The following is a 17,999-nucleotide window of genomic DNA, read 5'->3' as shown; positions in this document are numbered from 1 at the left end:
TGTAATTGATTCATTAGTTATAGTTTCCTAGAATAGGCTAGCAGATGTACTATATAGATACTTGCTTTCTTCTTTGTATGTCATCAATTTTCAATATACAGATTGTTTTCCAAATTATTCAATATTCTTTCATGGTATCAGAGCACCAAACCTGGTAACTCTGAAATCCTATAGATGCTTCCGCAACTTGATTCCTTGTCACAGCCGCCATGGCAGACAAAGACAGCAGCACAATGGGATCGACAATGAATAAGGCAATCGTAGAAGCCACATATCCTTATTCTCTGCACCATTCGGACCATCCGGGCATGGTGCTTGTGTCCAAAGTACTTGACAAAGACAACTACGGCACGTGGAGTCGAGCTATGCAAATCAGTTTAAGTGCCGAAAACAAGATTGGATTCATCACAGGTTCTGTCAAGCCACCTTCTCCTACAGATGACAATTTTCCTTCTCGGCAGCGATGCAATGACATGGTAATCTCATGGCTATTGAATTCCATTCATCCAAATATAGCGAGCAGCGTGATTTATGGTGAAACTGCTGCGGAAATCTGGTCGGACCTACAAGAGTGTTTCTCACAAGGAAACGATTCAAGAATTTTTCAAATCCAACGAGATATTATACAACATAGACAGGGGCAGCAGTCAATCTCAATCTACTACATAAAACTTAAAGCTCTTTGGGATGAACTCTCGTCTTATCATGAGCCGATATCCTGCACATGTGGTGGATTGGAGAAACTCAGAAAAAGGGAAGAAAAAGAAAAAGTCATGCAATTCCTCATTGGATTGAATGAAATTATGCTGTTGTTCGTGGACAAATCTTATTGATGCAACCTTTGCCTGATACACGTCGGATTCATTCCCTCATCCTTCAACAAGAAAAGCAGGCCGAAGTCTCTCTTAATCGTGGGAACATGAACCATCATACCATGCTTGCGGATCGGAATAACAAGACGACTCAAAGGCAGAGGATGCCCTTACACTGCTCTTACTGTGATCGTGATAATCACAGTATTGAGAAGTGCTTTTATCTACATGGCTTTTTAAAAGGCCACAAACTTCATGGGAAGAACGTGAAGCCTCCCAACCAGTCCCGCTCAAATGCAAACAACGTGAACGTGGAGACAAACAAAAGTTTGGAAACAGGAGCAAAATCTTTTTCAACAGATGATGTGCTAAAATTCACCACCGAGGAATACAATCAATTAATGACAATGCTACGAAAAGCCAACATTGATGGTAACTCACAACACTTTGTCAATGTCGCAGGTACCATCATGCCTTTATCCGAAAATATTACAGATACCTCACAATCAAATTTGTGTTGGATCATTGATAGTGGGGCTACGGACCATGTAACTTCCTCTGCCAAGTTACTAGACTCGAAAGTTTTGCCTGCAACAACCACCATTAGCCTTCCAAATGGTGGCCAGATGCGTATTGAGTCAATTGGCTCATTACAAATTACGCCCCATATTAAACTTGATGAAGTTCTTAAAGTCCCGCAATTTCGAGTTAATTTACTATCAGTTAGTAAATTGACACAAGGATTAAACTGTCTAGTGACATTCTTTTCTGATTTTTGTGTTGTGCAGGACGCTGCTACGAGGAAGACGATTGGCCTGGGTAAGCAAGATAATGGTCTCTACTACTTAACACAAGCCCAAAATCCAGCCTTTGCCTACTCCATCAGAAAGCATTCGAATCTTTGGCATCAACGTCTTGGGCATCCATCGTCCCGTCCCCTTCAAGTTCTCAACAAAAGTAATCCTGCAATTTATTTTGATTCGAATCATGTTTGTGAAATTTGTCCTTTAGCTAAACAAACTCGCTTATCTTTTCCGTCTAGTTCCATTTCCTCACAAGCACCTTTTGATTTGATACATTGTGATATTTGGGGACCACATCGAATAAAATCCACTTCTGGGGCTAGTTATTTCTTAACAATTGTTGATGATTTTACTCGATATACCTGGATACATCTCATGAGTTTCAAATCTGAAACACAAGGAATATTGAACTCATTTATTTCTTGGGTGGAGACACAGTTTGATAGTCGAATTAAAACTCTTCAAACAGATAATGGTACTGAAATTTTTTCAATGAAAGATTATTTTGATGCCAAGGGAATTAATTACTATCGTTCATCCACTTCAACTCCCCAACAAAATGGGGTGGTCGAAAGAAAACATCGACATCTTTTAAATGTAGGAAGGGCCCTTCGTTTCCAAGCAAACTTGCCATTAAAATTTTGGGGGGAGAGCGTCCAAACGACATGCTATCTAATCAATCATTTACCAACACCTCTTCTTTCTAATAAATCACCATACCAAGTTCTCCACAACAAGTTACCTACATATAATCATCTTCGCACTTTTGGATGCCTTTGTTATGCTACCAACCTCCCACCCACACATAAATTCGATCAAAGAGCTCGTCGATGCATATTTATTGGTTATCCCCTTGGTCAAAAAGGTTATCGAGTTTATGATCTTGCAACTAATAAATTCTTCACATCCCGAGATATTGTGTTTCACGAGCATATCATTTCGTTTCATACTAATCCACAAGAAGAACAAAATGATGAGGTTGTCCTTCCTTTATCACACACTTCAGATGACTTGCTTACCATAGACACAACAGAACCACTTATTGACAGTCCATCTTCATCTCCATCACTTATGTCCGCTTCAAACGAGCATACAGTTAATCATGACACTGATGTTCCATCTCTGCCTCCTATTTCTCGTCGTTCTGAACGTGTCAAACAACCAAGCATCAAACTCCGAGATTTTCACCTTTATCATATGACCAAGGTTGCTTCCAGTCAATCTTCTTCCTCGACAGGCACGCGTCATCCTTTACATCGGTACATTTCTTAAGCACAACTCTCACCCAAATATCAGAATTTTGTTTGCACTGTCACTACTCTTGTGGAACCTGTAACTTATGAGCAGGCAGCGTTGGATCCAAAATGGCAAAAAGCCATGGCCGTAGAACTACAAGCTCTTGAACAAAATCAGACTTGGACAATTACACCCCTCCCATATGGACATCGTCCAATCGGATGCAAATGGGTGTACAAGATTAAGTATAACTCCGATGGCACAGTTGAAAGATACAAAGCTTAGTTGGTGGCAAAAGGCTTCACTCAACGCGAAGGGATTGATTATAAAGAAACATTTGCTCCTGTGGCCAAGTTAACTACAGTTCGTTGTTTACTCGCTATAGCTGCTGTTCGAAATTGGTCCCTTTACCAAATGGACGTTCAAAATGCTTTCCTTCATGGAGATTTACTCGAAGAAGTCTATATGCAAATGCCACCTGGTCTTCATCGACAGGGGGAGAATTCTCTTGTGTGTCGACTCAATAAGTCTTTATACGGACTTAAACAAGCCTCTCGTAGTTGGTTTCAAAAATTTTCTACTGCTATTCAGCAAGATGGCTTTCATCAATCGAGGGCAGACTATTCACTTTTCACCAAGATCTTTGGTAATTCTTTCACAGCCGTGCTCATCTATGTAGATGACATGATCATAACCGGCAACGATGATGGTGCAATTGTTGCTCTTAAGAAATTTCTCCATACCAAATTTTGCATCAAGGACCTTGGCCAATTGCGATATTTTCTTGGTGTTGAAGTTGCTCGTTCTACTAGTGGCATTTCCATATCACAACGAAAGTACACACTTGACATTTTAGATGAAGCAGGCTTGCTTGGGGCCAAACCATTGTCGACGCCTATGGAAGAAAACCTTAAGCTTCTACCGACAGTGGGAGAACCATTAAAGAATCCATCCACTTATAGAAGATTGGTGGGTCGACTTATTTATCTTACTATTACAAGGCCAGAGATAACTTATTCAGTTCACATTCTAAGCCAGTTTATGCAAGAGCCAAGAAAACCCCATTTAGATGCTGTTCATCACCTTTTGAGATATCTTAAAGGTGCACCTGGGCAAGGATTGTACTTTCCAGCCAAAGGAAACTTGCTACTAAAGGGATTTTGTGACGCAGATTGGGCTCGATGTTCAATCACAAGATGGTCTATTACTGGTTATTGTATCTTCCTCGGAGGAGCGATTATTTCATGGAAGACCAAGAAACAAACAACGATATCAAGATCTTCAGCCGAGTCAGAATATCGAGCTATGGCCTCGATTACGTGTGAGATAAGATGGCTTAAATACTTGTTGGATGACTTGCAGGTGAAGCATTCACAACCAGTCAAATTATTTTGCGACAGTGAAGCAGCACTCCACATTGCTGCAAATCCAGTTTATCACGAACGTACCAAGCACATAGAGATCGATTGCCATGTTGTTCGGGAACAAATTCAGTCAGGTGCCATAGTGACTGCCCATGTTCCATCAGCTTGCCGACTTGTTCACCAAACCACTCAATTCATCAGTTTTTCATTCTCTTCTCAGCAAGTTTGGCTTCCTTAACATACACGCTCCAACTTGAGGAGGAGGATTACGGGAAAGAATATGACATCTGCTTAATATACACGTCTTTGACTTTTGATTGATTGTAATTGATTCATTAGTTATAGTGTCCTAGAATAGGCTAGCTGATGTACTATATAGATACTTGCTTTCTTCTTTGTATGTCATCAATCTTCAATATACAGATTGTTTTCCAAATTACTCAATATTCTTTCAATAAGAAAACCAAACTAATTCACATGCAAAATTCTTGTTATAATTTTGTTCACTTCTATGTATTTAGCTAGTGGACCCTTTTATTTATTTATACATATTCCTGTTTGTTGTATTATTACCTAAATTCCATCAACAAAATTACTCATATCGAATCCTACAGATAATTAAAACTACAAGAAAATATAAATTTTTAATTTGGACAGAGCATCCCTCTTCAGAAATAAATAAAACTGCATAAATGAAGAAAAAAAGGTTTGAGAGATTCAAAACACATACTTCCTGAAGATGGAAGAGATTTGAAATTACTAATATAATATAATAAGCACATCCAAATTTCAGAGAAATGTATTCTTCTAAATAACAACCAAAAGTTATTCAAAGTTCAGAGCGGCTAAATGGGAAAAAGAAAATTTAACAGAAGCCCATCTAATCGCAGGAAAAGAAAAAAAAAAAAAAATCAAACTTCCCATTCAAAACTACAGTTGGAATTTTTTTCTTGTTCCATTTGTTTCAGAAACAAAAAATTTCGTCGGAAGGAAAATAATAGGAATAATTTTATTTTTTATTAGAATACTCTTTGAAACCGGGGCTGGAGATGTCTTGTCATCTTTGTTGAGAAAAAAACAATCTGATAGGATATTTTTGATTCCTATCAGGATATTTTTTTAATGAATTAAGTTAAAATTTATGCCGTGATATAAATATAAAGATGATAATTTTAGAGTGATATTTTTATATTTTTTTATTAATAAAGTTTTATCAAAAGTGATTTTTTAAATTTACATTGTTTTTATAAATTTGAGCTAACGTTGGTTAAAAAAAAAAAAAAAAAAAAAGACCTTTCGTGGTCTTAATCATTAACCCATGTGCAAGTTGCATATCAATTCCCGAATACCATTACCTATAGGGGATGCTTTGCTATATCTGTATATTTATTAGGGTCTTGCGTCTGCACTTCTCTACTTGCATGAAGAATCGGAACAATGTGTTCTTCACCGTGATTTCAATGTCGTTATTCCTTTTATTTTATTTTAAATTTATTGTACTTTATCCTTACCTTTTATCCTTTAGGTTTTCTTTCTTTTCTACTTAATTAAGTTTATAACTTCTTAGTATTGTGTTCATGTACATATATAAGAATATCAGCATATTCTTGCCGCCACATATAGCAGCATGGTAAACTGGTAATTAACAATTTACTTTAACAAAAAACTAATTAAATGTTTTCCAATTGTTTTGCAATACAATTAATTTGAAATCAATAATTAAATTTAAATCTTCAATAGAAAAATAAATTTAAGGATATGTTCATTTACATAACTTAAGTCATGATTTGAGTTATGCTTGTGAGAGAAAAGTACTGTAGTAAAAAAGTTGAATTTAAATTTTTGTAAGAGAAAATAAATTTATAGTAATATAACTTGAGTTACGAAATGAACAAGACTTAAGTCTATAGAACTAAATCACATAAATAGCATTATATGCCTAATTTGAAATTGGAAAGTGGATAGATGATGAGGGTTTGTTATAGGGGTGCGAACCTAGCTGGATTTCCTAGTTGGCCTTGATTTTTTCTCTATAATTTTTAAATCTTTTGTCAGTTTTATGTCAATAAATGAAAATAGTGAGAGAATTAAAGTTCAAGAACTAATTTAACGAAATAAAAAGTTCAGGACTAAATTTATACATTGTCTTTATTTAGGGGCTACGATCGTATTAGTAACGTTTCTAAGAATCAGATATATATTCATATTGAAAATAGTCAACAGATTGTAAAAGTTTGTGTATTATCAAGGATGCAGTTCGTGCTATATATTGATTAGATCCACTTATTACTTTCTTTTAGTATTTTTCTTAACGAGAAGCTAAATACAAGTGTTATACAAATATTAAAATTGTTATTATTATAAAGGTGAAAATGTCTATTAGCAACTAAATCGTGTTATTGTTAGAACGTATTTACGTATTTGCTTCATGGAACGATATCCAAGATTTTATAGTTGTGCCTCGCATTTTTACCTTTTGTTTTGAGCACTGTAGAATGTTGGAAAAATTTGTCTAAAACCAAAGCAAATAACAGAGAACTAAAAATAACGATCAAAAACTAAAAGTAAAATTCACACCAAAAATTTTATAGAGGTTAACCAATTTGACTATGTCATGTTTCTACCGTCCCGCTAATCAGTTGAAAAAATTCTTTACAGAGAAAAGCACTCAATCTCACTTTATGTTTCTCTCACACTCAAAAGATGTTTCCTAGTCTCACACTCCAATTTTCTCTATGAAAATTTGTCATACTAAGTCCCCATAACATTAGGTATTTATAGAGTACAAGAAAAACCTATAAAAGTCCTTAAAAGTCACATAAAACTGACCTTAAGATCACCTGCCTGCGACCGTGCCGCGGCACTACCTTCTCAGTACCGCGGTGCTACTAATTTGAAACGTACATAATGTGCTCGCTGGTGCCATGGCGCCTATTCTTGGTGCCGTGGCAGTACGGGGACGATTTAGCAGTGCGCTCATAGAACCATGTATGTTGCCTTCTGGTGCGGCAACACTCACTGGTCGGAGCCGCGGTACTACACAAATTTCTTCCTCTTTTTTCTTGCATGCTTTTCCTTGCGAAGCAAACGCAATTAGGTTCCACATCTCATAACATAAAAATGCTTTCACCTACAACTATATGTGCTCTGAATTCCTTCAGAACTTATGAATCAAATGTTCTACATTTTTTATTTTACTCAAAAAAGTTCTACATTAGGACAAAGTACTCATATAAGAGCGCGCGCACACACACAAGAACATGAACTTCATGAAGTCCTGTTGCTTTTCTCTCAAACAGTTTGTTTGTGTTTGTGTGTCATATCATGTTTTATATCGTTTAATCTATATGTTTAATTCCAACTTCGAAGAAGCACATTGTCAAAGGCAAAACTAGCAAAGCAAAACTCAAAAGCATGAGACACTATACCACACCCAATAATATTCCATAAATTCACAAACCTAAAAGGGGAAAAGAAAATGAAAGAAAAAATAAGTGACACATGCAACCATTGAGAAATATATATCACTTGGAATCACTTCTCCGTTGAGTATTTCTTATGTTTAATCTTCTCCATTTTGCGTCAACTTTTCTCTTCTATTAAAATAGCTTATCACTCTTCCAGAATTACGAAGGAGCTAGAAAGCAAAAATAATTTTCCATGGAGATAATGAAAAAATAACCAAAATGAAAAAGTTGTACATCTACTTGTTTACTAAAATAGTTTTTTTTTTCTAATTGTAATTATGTAATTTCATCTATATTTTTATTACAAATTATACATGTTTGAAGACTAAAATTTGTAATACATGTTTTTTTTATTTATTATTTTCTAATATTGATCGAAAGTTGGTTCTTCGGAAATGATTGTATGTATTTGTCATAAACTTTGAAAAAAAGAAAATGTAACCTGTCAGACGGCCTAAGGCATGTGCCCCATACTAGTCTGACTAAGATGCATGAACGAAGCTTTATATATGTTTTACAGAAAAGAAAATAAATTGGCATGCGGACAATTATTGAACTTAAAATTAATTATTTTTCAAGAAAGCCCATGACAAATATATTATTAATCCGAAATGATATTTGGCCCCGGAGAGAAACAACTCCGCTCAACTCCGCTTCACTTGCAAAGCTCCAGGTGTAAAGGCAAGGCCATTGCAACATTTTCTTTAATAAAAGTGGGACCGACATTTTAGTGTGCGAGAAGAGAAGGCATTCGAGTCCAACATAGTAATTTTTTGCTTTATAGCGATGTTAAAAAAGAAAAATTACAATTAATGCAACGGAGATGGTCATTTGTGAATAAGAACGAGAATTTACTAACAAGGTTGTTGAATATTAACTTTTCGCATTTCACTTACGGTTGAGATCAACAAAGTGAATGATATATATATATATATATACATATATATTTTGACCAATTTGCCAAGACCATTTATGAAGTATTTTCTTTTTATAACTACAGAGCGTGTGTTGATATATTATTGCTTTTGGTCTTATAATGTTGTCTCATATTTTTTATTTAAAACCTTTTTGAAAATATTTTCCTATAAGATGCCGATAATCTATGTAAAACATAGAGAATCTATGGGTGTGTTTGTTTCCATTTTCAAAAACGTTTTTCACTTTTTTCAAGAAAAAAATGAAAACAATGTGAGAATCGTGTTTGGGGTAGCAACGTATAGAAATCAAAAACAAAAACGTTTTTGTCTTTCTCCTAAAATCTGAGGCATTGCTGAAAACAAACTCAACTCGTTTTTCTTTTCTCCATTTTCATTTTCTCTGGGTTATTTTTCTTTCCTTCATTCTTCTCCCCACCGTTCTCTTCTCTTCCCTTTTCTCCATTTTGATTTGCTAATAACATTACACAAACAGAACAGACGCGAGTGGGCGTCGTCTTCGTGCAGCCGCCGTCGGAGGTGAGGGGAGGACTGCAAACGAAAGAGACGCGAGTGGGTGCCGTCTTCGTGCAGCCGCCGTTGGAGGTGAGGGGAGGACTTCAAACGAAAGAGACACGAGTGGGCGCCGTCTTCATGCAGCCGCCGTCGGAGGCGAGGGGAGGACTGCAAACGAAAGAGACGCGAGTGGGCGCCGTCTTCATGCAGCCGCCGTTGGAGGCGTGGGGAGGACTGCATACAAAGGTGCCAAACTCGTCGAGATCCTTGCGGTAGGCGGGAGTGTTGTCGTATTGGGGCTCATCGGAGTCAGAGGGTTCGAAGGATTCATCGGTGAAGACGGACTTGAAGAAATCCATTGAAGGAGAAGAGTTCGCTGGAGAAAACGACAATAAGTTGATGAAACGACAATTTTGAGATGAAACGACACAATTTGAAAGGGGGCCTGAGGAGGAGTTTAATATATTATTATTTTAAATAATATTACGTGTTTTTTAAAATGAAACACCAAACCCCGTTTTAATTTTTTTTAGACTAAAAATAATTTTTGAATAAAACTTCTAAACACATTTTTAGAAATGATTCCTGCCTGAAAATGAAAACGTTTTCGTTTTCATACAGAAAATAAAATTATTTTAAAACGAGTTTCAAACGCGTCCACAATGTTTAAATAACATAGAGTATTAAAATGAGATTTTCCGTATAACTTTTTAAACATATTTTGAAAGTAAAATTAAGTATTTATTATAAATAAAAAGTACAACTAAATGTTATCTTTGTTTTAATAAAGTAAATGTTATCCTTTTATCAAAAAATATACAATTGTTTTCACTTTTTTATTTTTTAACATTCCTCCAAAGCATAATCATAAAACAAGGGGAACAACCTGTGAGCGCGTGGGAAATAATGGGAAGGAAAAAAGTGGTTCCGTCACACTTGAACGTGGATCCCGCTTTTATTAAAAAAAAATGTTGCAATTGCTTGGCATTCACATGTGGTGTTTTGGAAGTGATGCGGAGCCGTATAGCTCTTTTCATGTTATTTTAACGCTTTAAAAACTCAAATAACGAGACTTTGAATGTTGATAAGCTTTTATTATTCTCTTCTAGGAGATTAGATTTTTTTTTCCCCATGATTTTCCTCCACCAAATCAGGGCCATACGCATTAAATTTGAGTAGAAATTAGATTAGCAGTCAAGGTTGGAATGCTTTGTTCTTGGTTTCATGAGCCCATCGTAGTTGTCAATACAGTAGTAATTAAAGGGGCTAACTCATTAATATTAGATTGATGATTGATGGAAAAACCACGACGTTGGGTTGGCAAGACTTATAATTATAGTAAATATATGCCATTTATTGTGTTTCAATGCTTCGATATAAAGTGATTAAAATTGTTAGATTGAAGGATAATAATCACCTTAGTACCATGTATTACTCGGAAAAATCAATTTTGTTTTATGTGTTCTTCGTAATATTATAAAGATACTGTGTTTTTAGGACATAAAATGAATAAAATAATCAAGCTATATCGTCGCTAATAAACCTTTTTATTGTAGTGATATATATAGTTTAGAGAATCAACATACAATATATAACACATATCATTTATATTTCGCAACTCTCTTATAACTTCAACATTATAACTTCAACACCTGATATGTACTTTGCACATACGAACACAATATGAGCAAGAAAATAAAGGAATTATAACAACCAAAGAGACGAAAAGAGTAATACCAGTGCTTAACGGCCTAAGAAAATTGACGAATAAGTTATGGTGGGCTCACTAGTAGATAAAGGAACTTGTATTGTAGCGTTCTCAGGTGCATGATAGTTGGGAACAGGCATGTTTTTGGGAAGATCGGGCAATGGCGCTTCAAAACTAAGGACTTGTATGACTTCCTTTATGGACGGTCTTAGATTATGGTCCGGATGAACGCACCACAATCCAACGGTCAGCAAACACTCCATCTGTTTCACGTCAAATTCCATGCATAACCTCTCATCAACCACATCAAGAAGCCTTCCACTTCCGTAAAAGGCCCAAACCCAAGAAACAAGAGAAACCCTATCCTCCTCTTCCGAATTGCGTTCAATGGATTTTCTCCCACATGCTATTTCTAACGCCACCACCCCAAAGCTGTACACGTCCGACGCGTTGCTCGCCTTGCTCGTGTTTATGTACTCCGGTGCCATGTAGCCCCATGTTCCGGCCAACCCCGTTGTCCGGGGACCAGTGGCTTCGTCCACTAGCCTTGCTAAGCCGAAATCCCCAAGCTTGGCGTTGAAATTTGAATCCAACATTATGTTGCTCGATTTGATATCCCTACAAACATTAATCATTCTCAATTTTATGCTCAATAAAAGAACTATGGGGTAAATTACAGGATATGAGACTCTTACACGAGCGGGCAAATGGAGCAACTTTATAAAGGTGGTGTCTTCCATGAATTGATTACAAAGTTATCACAAACAGACCCGCAATATCACCCTCTAAAAGAAGTTTCCATGGATTATTGTCAAAATTTCTTAGCAAATCAAAATACCGACGATGGCAATCTTTGGACAATGCTCTTTTTGATAAAAAGTGAATCTTCCGCCTTCTATTCGTGATGGTACCATTAAAGCACCTGTAATCCCATCGAGCTTCCTAAATAACAGAAAATGGGACAGTGGGTAATTGTCGTCTCATGCTACAACCTATTTATTTGATTAGTCTAAAAGCACATGATATGTAATTATACTTGGTAGTTTTTCATTTGACTAGGCTCTAATAAATCAAATATATATCCTCTGGTGGCAGCAAATTATTGTTTGGAAAAAAAATAGTAGCAGTAATCACTGCTGGCTATTGTTTACCACTTTTCTCTCTCTTCATGCATCATCAAAGAAACAAAAATAGAGTATCGTTGTCGTTTTCAAGAGCTCTTCTTATGAAAATCTTCCAAGGTAATCTATTTACATTCACTTGTATTTGACACTCGCCAAATGGAAAGAGATACAAATACAGTGAGCTAGTGAAATAGAGAAACAAAGTATCATTTGTCGTTTATTGATGATATTGTAATCCGTGTTTTAATGATATATAAAGCTGGAAAGAGCAATATTTGTTGGAAGTGTCGTTTGTTAACGGTAAAAAAAAAAAAAAAAAAAAAAAAAAAAAAAAAAAAAAAAAAAAAATCACAAATGGGCCTTTAAAAAAAATGAGAAGAGAAAATAAAATTTTGTATTGACTCAACTTTAGACTGGTCCAAAAAAATAATTAAAAAAAAGAAAAAAAGGATTAAAAAAAATGCACGAGAGTCCAGAACGTTAACGTGGAAAGGAAATAGGAGTGCAGAACGTCCAGAACGTTAAATTCTTTTATATAAAGGAAGCGAGTGCAGAGAAAAAGAGGAATTTTTTGGGGAGCTTTTCATCAAAAAACGTGTGTGCGTTTTCCTGAAGATAGGTACGTGTGTGCATAGAAGTCAAAGAAAGAGAAAAAAAAACAACAAAAGGTGCAGGTATGTGCAGGAAAGTGTAGAGAAGAAAGCAAAGAGCGTGTGTGGGGAAACGTGAAAGAAAAAAAAACAAAAAAAAAAAGGTGCAGGCTTGTGTGTGCAGGAGACGTGAAAGGGAAAAAAACACAAAAAGGGTGCGTAGGTGTGTGTGCAGAGAAGTATACATCCGTGATATTTTAAAATAAGAAGGTAAATATATATTTTGATACTTTAATTTTTTTTGCACTAATAATTTTAGTTTTATGCGTTATTTAATAGATGCAGTATATTTAAATCAAGTCCTATGTACACTTTAAAGTATGGGATTGTGATTTACTCCTTGACACTTTTTACGAAGATAAATTTTATATACACCTTATGGTGTGGAATTTCTTATTTGTAACGCTCTTAATAAATTCCTAATCCACTCATGATGTGTGGTTTCTCGTTCTTATCACAATCCTATGATTATCACTAAGACTTGAATTTCTTTTTAGTGATCTATATAAGTTAAATGTGATTTTAAAAAAATCAAAGATTAAAAGTTTTTTAAATTATTGGGTACGATTATTTTGAGTGCAATTCGAGTGAAAAACTCATACAAATTACACTTTAAGAATCGACATATGAGAAATTATGTGCATATGATCTATATGAAAATATTCATATGAATCGCACTATACCCGCCAAGAAACAATCAAAGAAAGAAAATAAAAAAAAATAAAAATAAGAGTAAGCAACCGCCACCATCTCCTTCTCAATACCTTCACAAATATATTTATATATATATATATATATATATATACCTTCACAAATATATGAATTTACTGTTTTAATTGGAATCAAAAAGTTTTTTCTTATACTAAGATATTGTAATTAAGAGATTATTCTTATAATTTTGAATGGATCGAACTTAAAATAATAAACTCTTACATTAATTAAATTCTAAAATAGATAAAATTATATTATGTGTGAAATATTATTTCAACATTAATAAATATTTTTATCGGCACAAGCTTGAACTCTTGTAATACTGGATCGCATAACATCACTTCATCAAATTTAATGAGGCAAATGATCCCATCACAATGGCATTGAACCCGCCAATCATACTACCTGTACCGTCCAAGCCCACGAAGCAGAAAACTGACATCCTCAATTAAAGAACCGCTGTGATCATTGTCACCATCATCAATGAAGAGTATAAGCAATGAGAATCTTTGTTCATAGCAGTTTTTGTTTGCTGGCCTTTAAGGGGGGCAAGGGCGACGGATAATTAAGGATGAAGAGGACTTGTGCTTGAAATTTTGGAGATTCTTGGAAACAAATAGTGGGTCTTTGATTAGGGAACAAATAAGAGCGTACCAATACTTGCTAACGCGCTTGAATAGTACCAAAGCGTCAGCAGGGAGCCGTAAAAAGATGTCCTGCACTGCATCCTCCGGCCGATTGTGGAAGCTTGTCATTTCTGCTTACCAATAAGAAATAATGTCATCACCATTTATGCTACATATTTTTCATATAAGATTCGGCCAAACTTAATTTCATAATCCAAACATTTAAAAGAAGCAACCCCCATCCAGGAATTGATCCATAAGAAAACCAAACTAATTCACATGCAAAATTCTTGTTATAATTTTGTTCACTTCTATGTATTTAGCTAGTGGGCCCTTTTATTTATTTATACATTTTCCTGTCTTGGTTGTATTATTACCTAAATTCCATCAACTAAATTACTCATATCGCATCCTACAGATAATTAAAACTACAAGAAAATATAAAATTTTAATTTGGAACAGAGCATCCCTCTTTAATTAGAAATAAATAAAACAGCATAAATGAAGAAAAAAAGGTTTGAGAGATTCAAAACACATACTTCCTAAAGATGGAAGATATTTGAAATTACTAATATAATATAATAAACACATCCAAATTTCAGAAAAATGTATTCTTCCAAATAACAACAAAAAATTATTCAAAGTTCACAGAGAGGCTAAATGGGATAAAGAAAATTTAACAGAAGCCCATCTAATCGCAGGAAAAGAAAAAAAAAATCAAACTTCCCATTAAAAACTACAGTTGGAATTTTTTTCTCGTTCCCTTTTTTTCAGAAACAAAAAATTTCGTCGGAAGGAAAAAACTAGGAATAATTTTGATATTTTATTAGAATACTCTTTGAAACCGCAGCTGGAGATGTCTTCTCATCTTTGTTGAGAAAAAATAATCTAATAGGATATTTTTGATTCCTATCAGGGTATTTTTTTAATGAATTAAGAGACATAAATGTTAAATTTATGCCATTGAGTGATATAAATATAAAGATGATAAATTTAGAGTGATATTTTTATATTTTTCTATTAATAAAGTTTTATCAAAAGAGATTTTTTAAATTTACATAGTTTTTATAAATTTGAGTTAACGTTCGTTAAAAAAAAAAAAAAGAAAAAAAAAAGACCTTTCGTGGTCTTAATCAATAACCCATGTGCAGGTTGCACATCAATTCTCGTGTACCGCCGAATTCTTGGGGTGGCTGTTTAGGGTTGATTTCCAATTGTGAGGATACAGCGACAAGTGGCCTTGTTGCCGTGGAGTTCGACTCTTTCCAAAACGATTTCGATAGAACCTCCTGCCATATCGGAATAAACGTAAACTCAATTATATCGGTGAAGACCGTGACGTTGACGCGTGAATGGACTCCTGTCTCCAGAGGTTTCGCGAGGATTTGGTATACTTCTCGGGCCAAAACCCTCTCTGTTATGGTTGATTACCATAATCAAACTTACAAGCTATCTCATCATCCTCTAGATCTATCGAAAGTTTTGCCTAAAAGAAGTTTCGGCTTCTCAGCGTCGACTGGTCACTCCATCTCGATTCACCGTATCCTTTCGTGGGAGTTTAACTCAACAGGCTTCTCATTAATCGCGGAAGATGGTGCTGGACTCGATAGAAATCAAGTGGTGGCTTGTATACTAGGTGGGCTGACTTTTCTAGTATTTATTGGTGTTGCTTTGTTCTATGCCTTCCGTCGTAGAGACGGCAATGCTTTTATCTGTAATGTCTTTCAGAAGAGAAATGGAGAGACGGAGAGTACTACAGCTTTGGATGATGTGTCGAATATGGATCGTGAATTTGAGCATGATATAGGGCCTAAGAAGTTCTCTTATAAGGAATTGGTTAAGGCCACAAATAAGTTTGCGGAACAAGGTATACTTGGTGGAGGAGGATTTGGGGAAGTTTACAAAGGCTACTTGAGGCACTTGAATCTAACTGTGGCAGTTAAAAGAGTTTCTAAACGGTCCAAACAAGGAAGAAAAGAGTATATGTCCGAGGTCAAAATAATTAGTAGACTCAGACACAAAAACTTGGTGCAACTAATTGGTTGGTGTCATGATAACAAAGAGTTCCTTCTTATCTATGAGTTCCTCTCAAATGGTAGCCTTGATTCTCACTTGTTTGGAAGAGAAAGAAGCATTCTTTCATGGAAAGTGAGGCATAAAATAGTCCTTGGTCTTGCGTCTGCACTTCTCTACTTGCATGAAGAATCGGAACAATGTGTTCTTCACCGTGATATCAAATCGAGTAACATAATGTTGGATTCAGATTTCAATGCCAAGCTCGGCGATTTCGGCTTAGCAAGGCTAGTGGATGAAGCCACTGGTTCGCGGACAACAGCGTTGGCAGGAACATTGGGCTACATGGCACCGGAGTACATAAACACGAGCAAAGCGAGCAAGGCCTCTGACGTGTTCAGCTTCGGGGTGGTGGCGTTAGAAATAGCATGCGGAAGAAAATCGATAGAACATGATTCCGAGGAGGAGGATAGGGTTTCTCTTGTTTCTTGGGTTTGGGACTTTTACGGAAGTGGAAGGCTTCTTGATGTGGTTGATGAGAGACTATGCTTGGAATTTGACGTGCGACAGATGGAGTGTTTGCTGACCGTTGGATTGTGGTGCGTTCATCCGGATCATAATCTAAGACCGTCCATAAAGGATGTCATACAAGTTCTCAGTTTTGAAGCGCCATTGCCAGATCTTCCAAGAAACATGCCTGTTCCCAACTATCATGTACCTGACTCTGAAATACTTCATTCCTCTACTAGTGCGGCCACCATAACTGATTCATCATTTTTCACAGGCCGTTAAGACAAGTACTACCTCCTTCGTTCTTTGTAGGCTGTAGCCTTAAAATTTCTTTGTCGTTTTTCCCTTTTTTTTGGTTTAATTTATTGTACTTTATCCTCACCCTTTATCCTTTAAGGTTTCTTTCTTTTCTACTTAATTAAGTTTATAACTTCTTAGTATTGTGTTCATGTACACATATAAAAATATCAGCATATTCTTGCCGCCACATATAGCAGTATGGTAAACTGGTAATTAACAATTTACTTTAACAAAAACTAATTAAATGCTTTCCAATTGTTTTCAATACAATTAATTTGAAATCAATAATAAAATTTAAAACTTTCATAGAAAAAATAATAAAAATTTAAGAGTATGTTCATTTACACAACTCAAGTCATGACTTGAGTTGTGTATACGAGAGAAAAACAATGCAACAATGTAGCAAAAAAATTAAATTTAAATTTTTCTAAGAAAAAACACTGTAATAATATGACTTGAGTCATGAAATGAATAAGGCCAAAATTTACAGAACTAAATCACGTAATTTGCAATATATGCCTAATTTGTAATTGGAAAGTGGGTAAATGATGAGGGTTTGTTATAGGGGTGCGAATCTAGTTGGATTTCCTGGTGTATCTCCTGATTCCTATCACCCAACAATGTGATAACAAATAATAATAGTATATATGCGTCGTCCGATTCATACTAGAAAGACATAAAAATAGTATATTGCAAAAATTCAGTGTTTAGTTTAAACATCCATACATGAAATAAGCAGTGGCGAAGGGTAACTAATCTTTCTGCTTAAGGCTCCTAATCTGTTGGCAGAGGTTCTTGTATCAGTGGCCGCGGATGTAGTTCAAATGGAGGAAAGTACCCGCGGTATCGCGTATTCAAAGAATGATTAGGTGCTTGCTGTAGGACCGACATGAGGTGACCCTTGTTCTTCACTGATGCCGCGTTTTCATGATTGTCCACTATCAAAATTTTACAGTTTTAAGGGCTTTTAACAAACAATCTAGTATATGTTTTGCATTTAATATAACTATACGGCTAGGAGTTGATTTTCTCTGTATAATTTTTAAAATCTTCGTCAGTTTTATGTCAATAAATGAAAATAGTAAAAGAATTAAAGTTCAGGAACTAATTTAACGAAATAAAAAGTTCAGGACTAAATTTATACATTGTCTTTATTTAGGAGCTAAGAACGTATTAGTAACCTTTCTAAGAATCAGATATATATTCATATTGAAAATAGTCAACAGCTTGTAAAAGTTTTTGCGT

The 17,999-nt window shown here is 35.4% G+C and overlaps 2 protein-coding genes and 1 pseudogene across 2 annotated transcripts; 2 read left to right on the top strand and 1 right to left on the bottom strand.

Moving 5' to 3' along the window:
* The first annotated feature begins 209 nt into the window (after window positions 1–209).
* LOC112092352 lies at window positions 210–9,474 on the top strand (annotated as a pseudogene).
* Window positions 9,475–10,855: 1,381 nt separating this feature from the next.
* Window positions 10,856–14,060, bottom strand: LOC21394781 (L-type lectin-domain containing receptor kinase IX.1). The gene is made up of 2 exons (XM_010102296.2): window positions 13,960–14,060; window positions 10,856–11,438 (listed from the first exon to the last, which is right to left on the bottom strand). The coding sequence occupies exons 1-2, from the start codon at window positions 14,058–14,060 to the stop codon at window positions 10,856–10,858; spliced, it is 684 nt and encodes a 227-aa protein (XP_010100598.2).
* A 1,014-nt stretch (window positions 14,061–15,074) lies between these two features.
* On the top strand, window positions 15,075–16,746 carry LOC112092351 (L-type lectin-domain containing receptor kinase IX.1-like). The gene has a single exon (XM_024168326.1). It carries the CDS (start codon window positions 15,075–15,077, stop codon window positions 16,734–16,736), a length of 1,662 nt encoding a protein of 553 aa, XP_024024094.1. The 3' UTR covers window positions 16,737–16,746.
* Window positions 16,747–17,999: the final 1,253 nt, after the last annotated feature.

Source organism: Morus notabilis, unplaced genomic scaffold (genome assembly GCF_000414095.1).
Source record: "Morus notabilis unplaced genomic scaffold, ASM41409v2 Scaffold1245, whole genome shotgun sequence".
Classification (NCBI taxonomy): Eukaryota; Viridiplantae; Streptophyta; class Magnoliopsida; order Rosales; family Moraceae; genus Morus; species Morus notabilis.
This window is presented reverse-complemented; position numbering and strand designations above follow the sequence as displayed.

What these genes read in the sequence shown, in the direction of transcription:
- LOC112092351 (XM_024168326.1), top strand. Translation starts at nt 15,075, where the DNA reads ATGTGCAGGTTGCACATCAATTCTCGTGTACCGCCGAATTCTTGGGGT.
- LOC21394781 (XM_010102296.2), bottom strand. Translation starts at nt 14,060, where the DNA reads ATGACAAGCTTCCACAATCGGCCGGAGGATGCAGTGCAGGACATCTTT. An exon ending in AAGCGCGTTAGCAAGTATTG is followed by an intron (nt 11,439 to 13,959) that starts GTACGCTCTTAT and finishes TAATGTTTGTAG; the next exon opens with GGATATCAAATCGAGCAACA.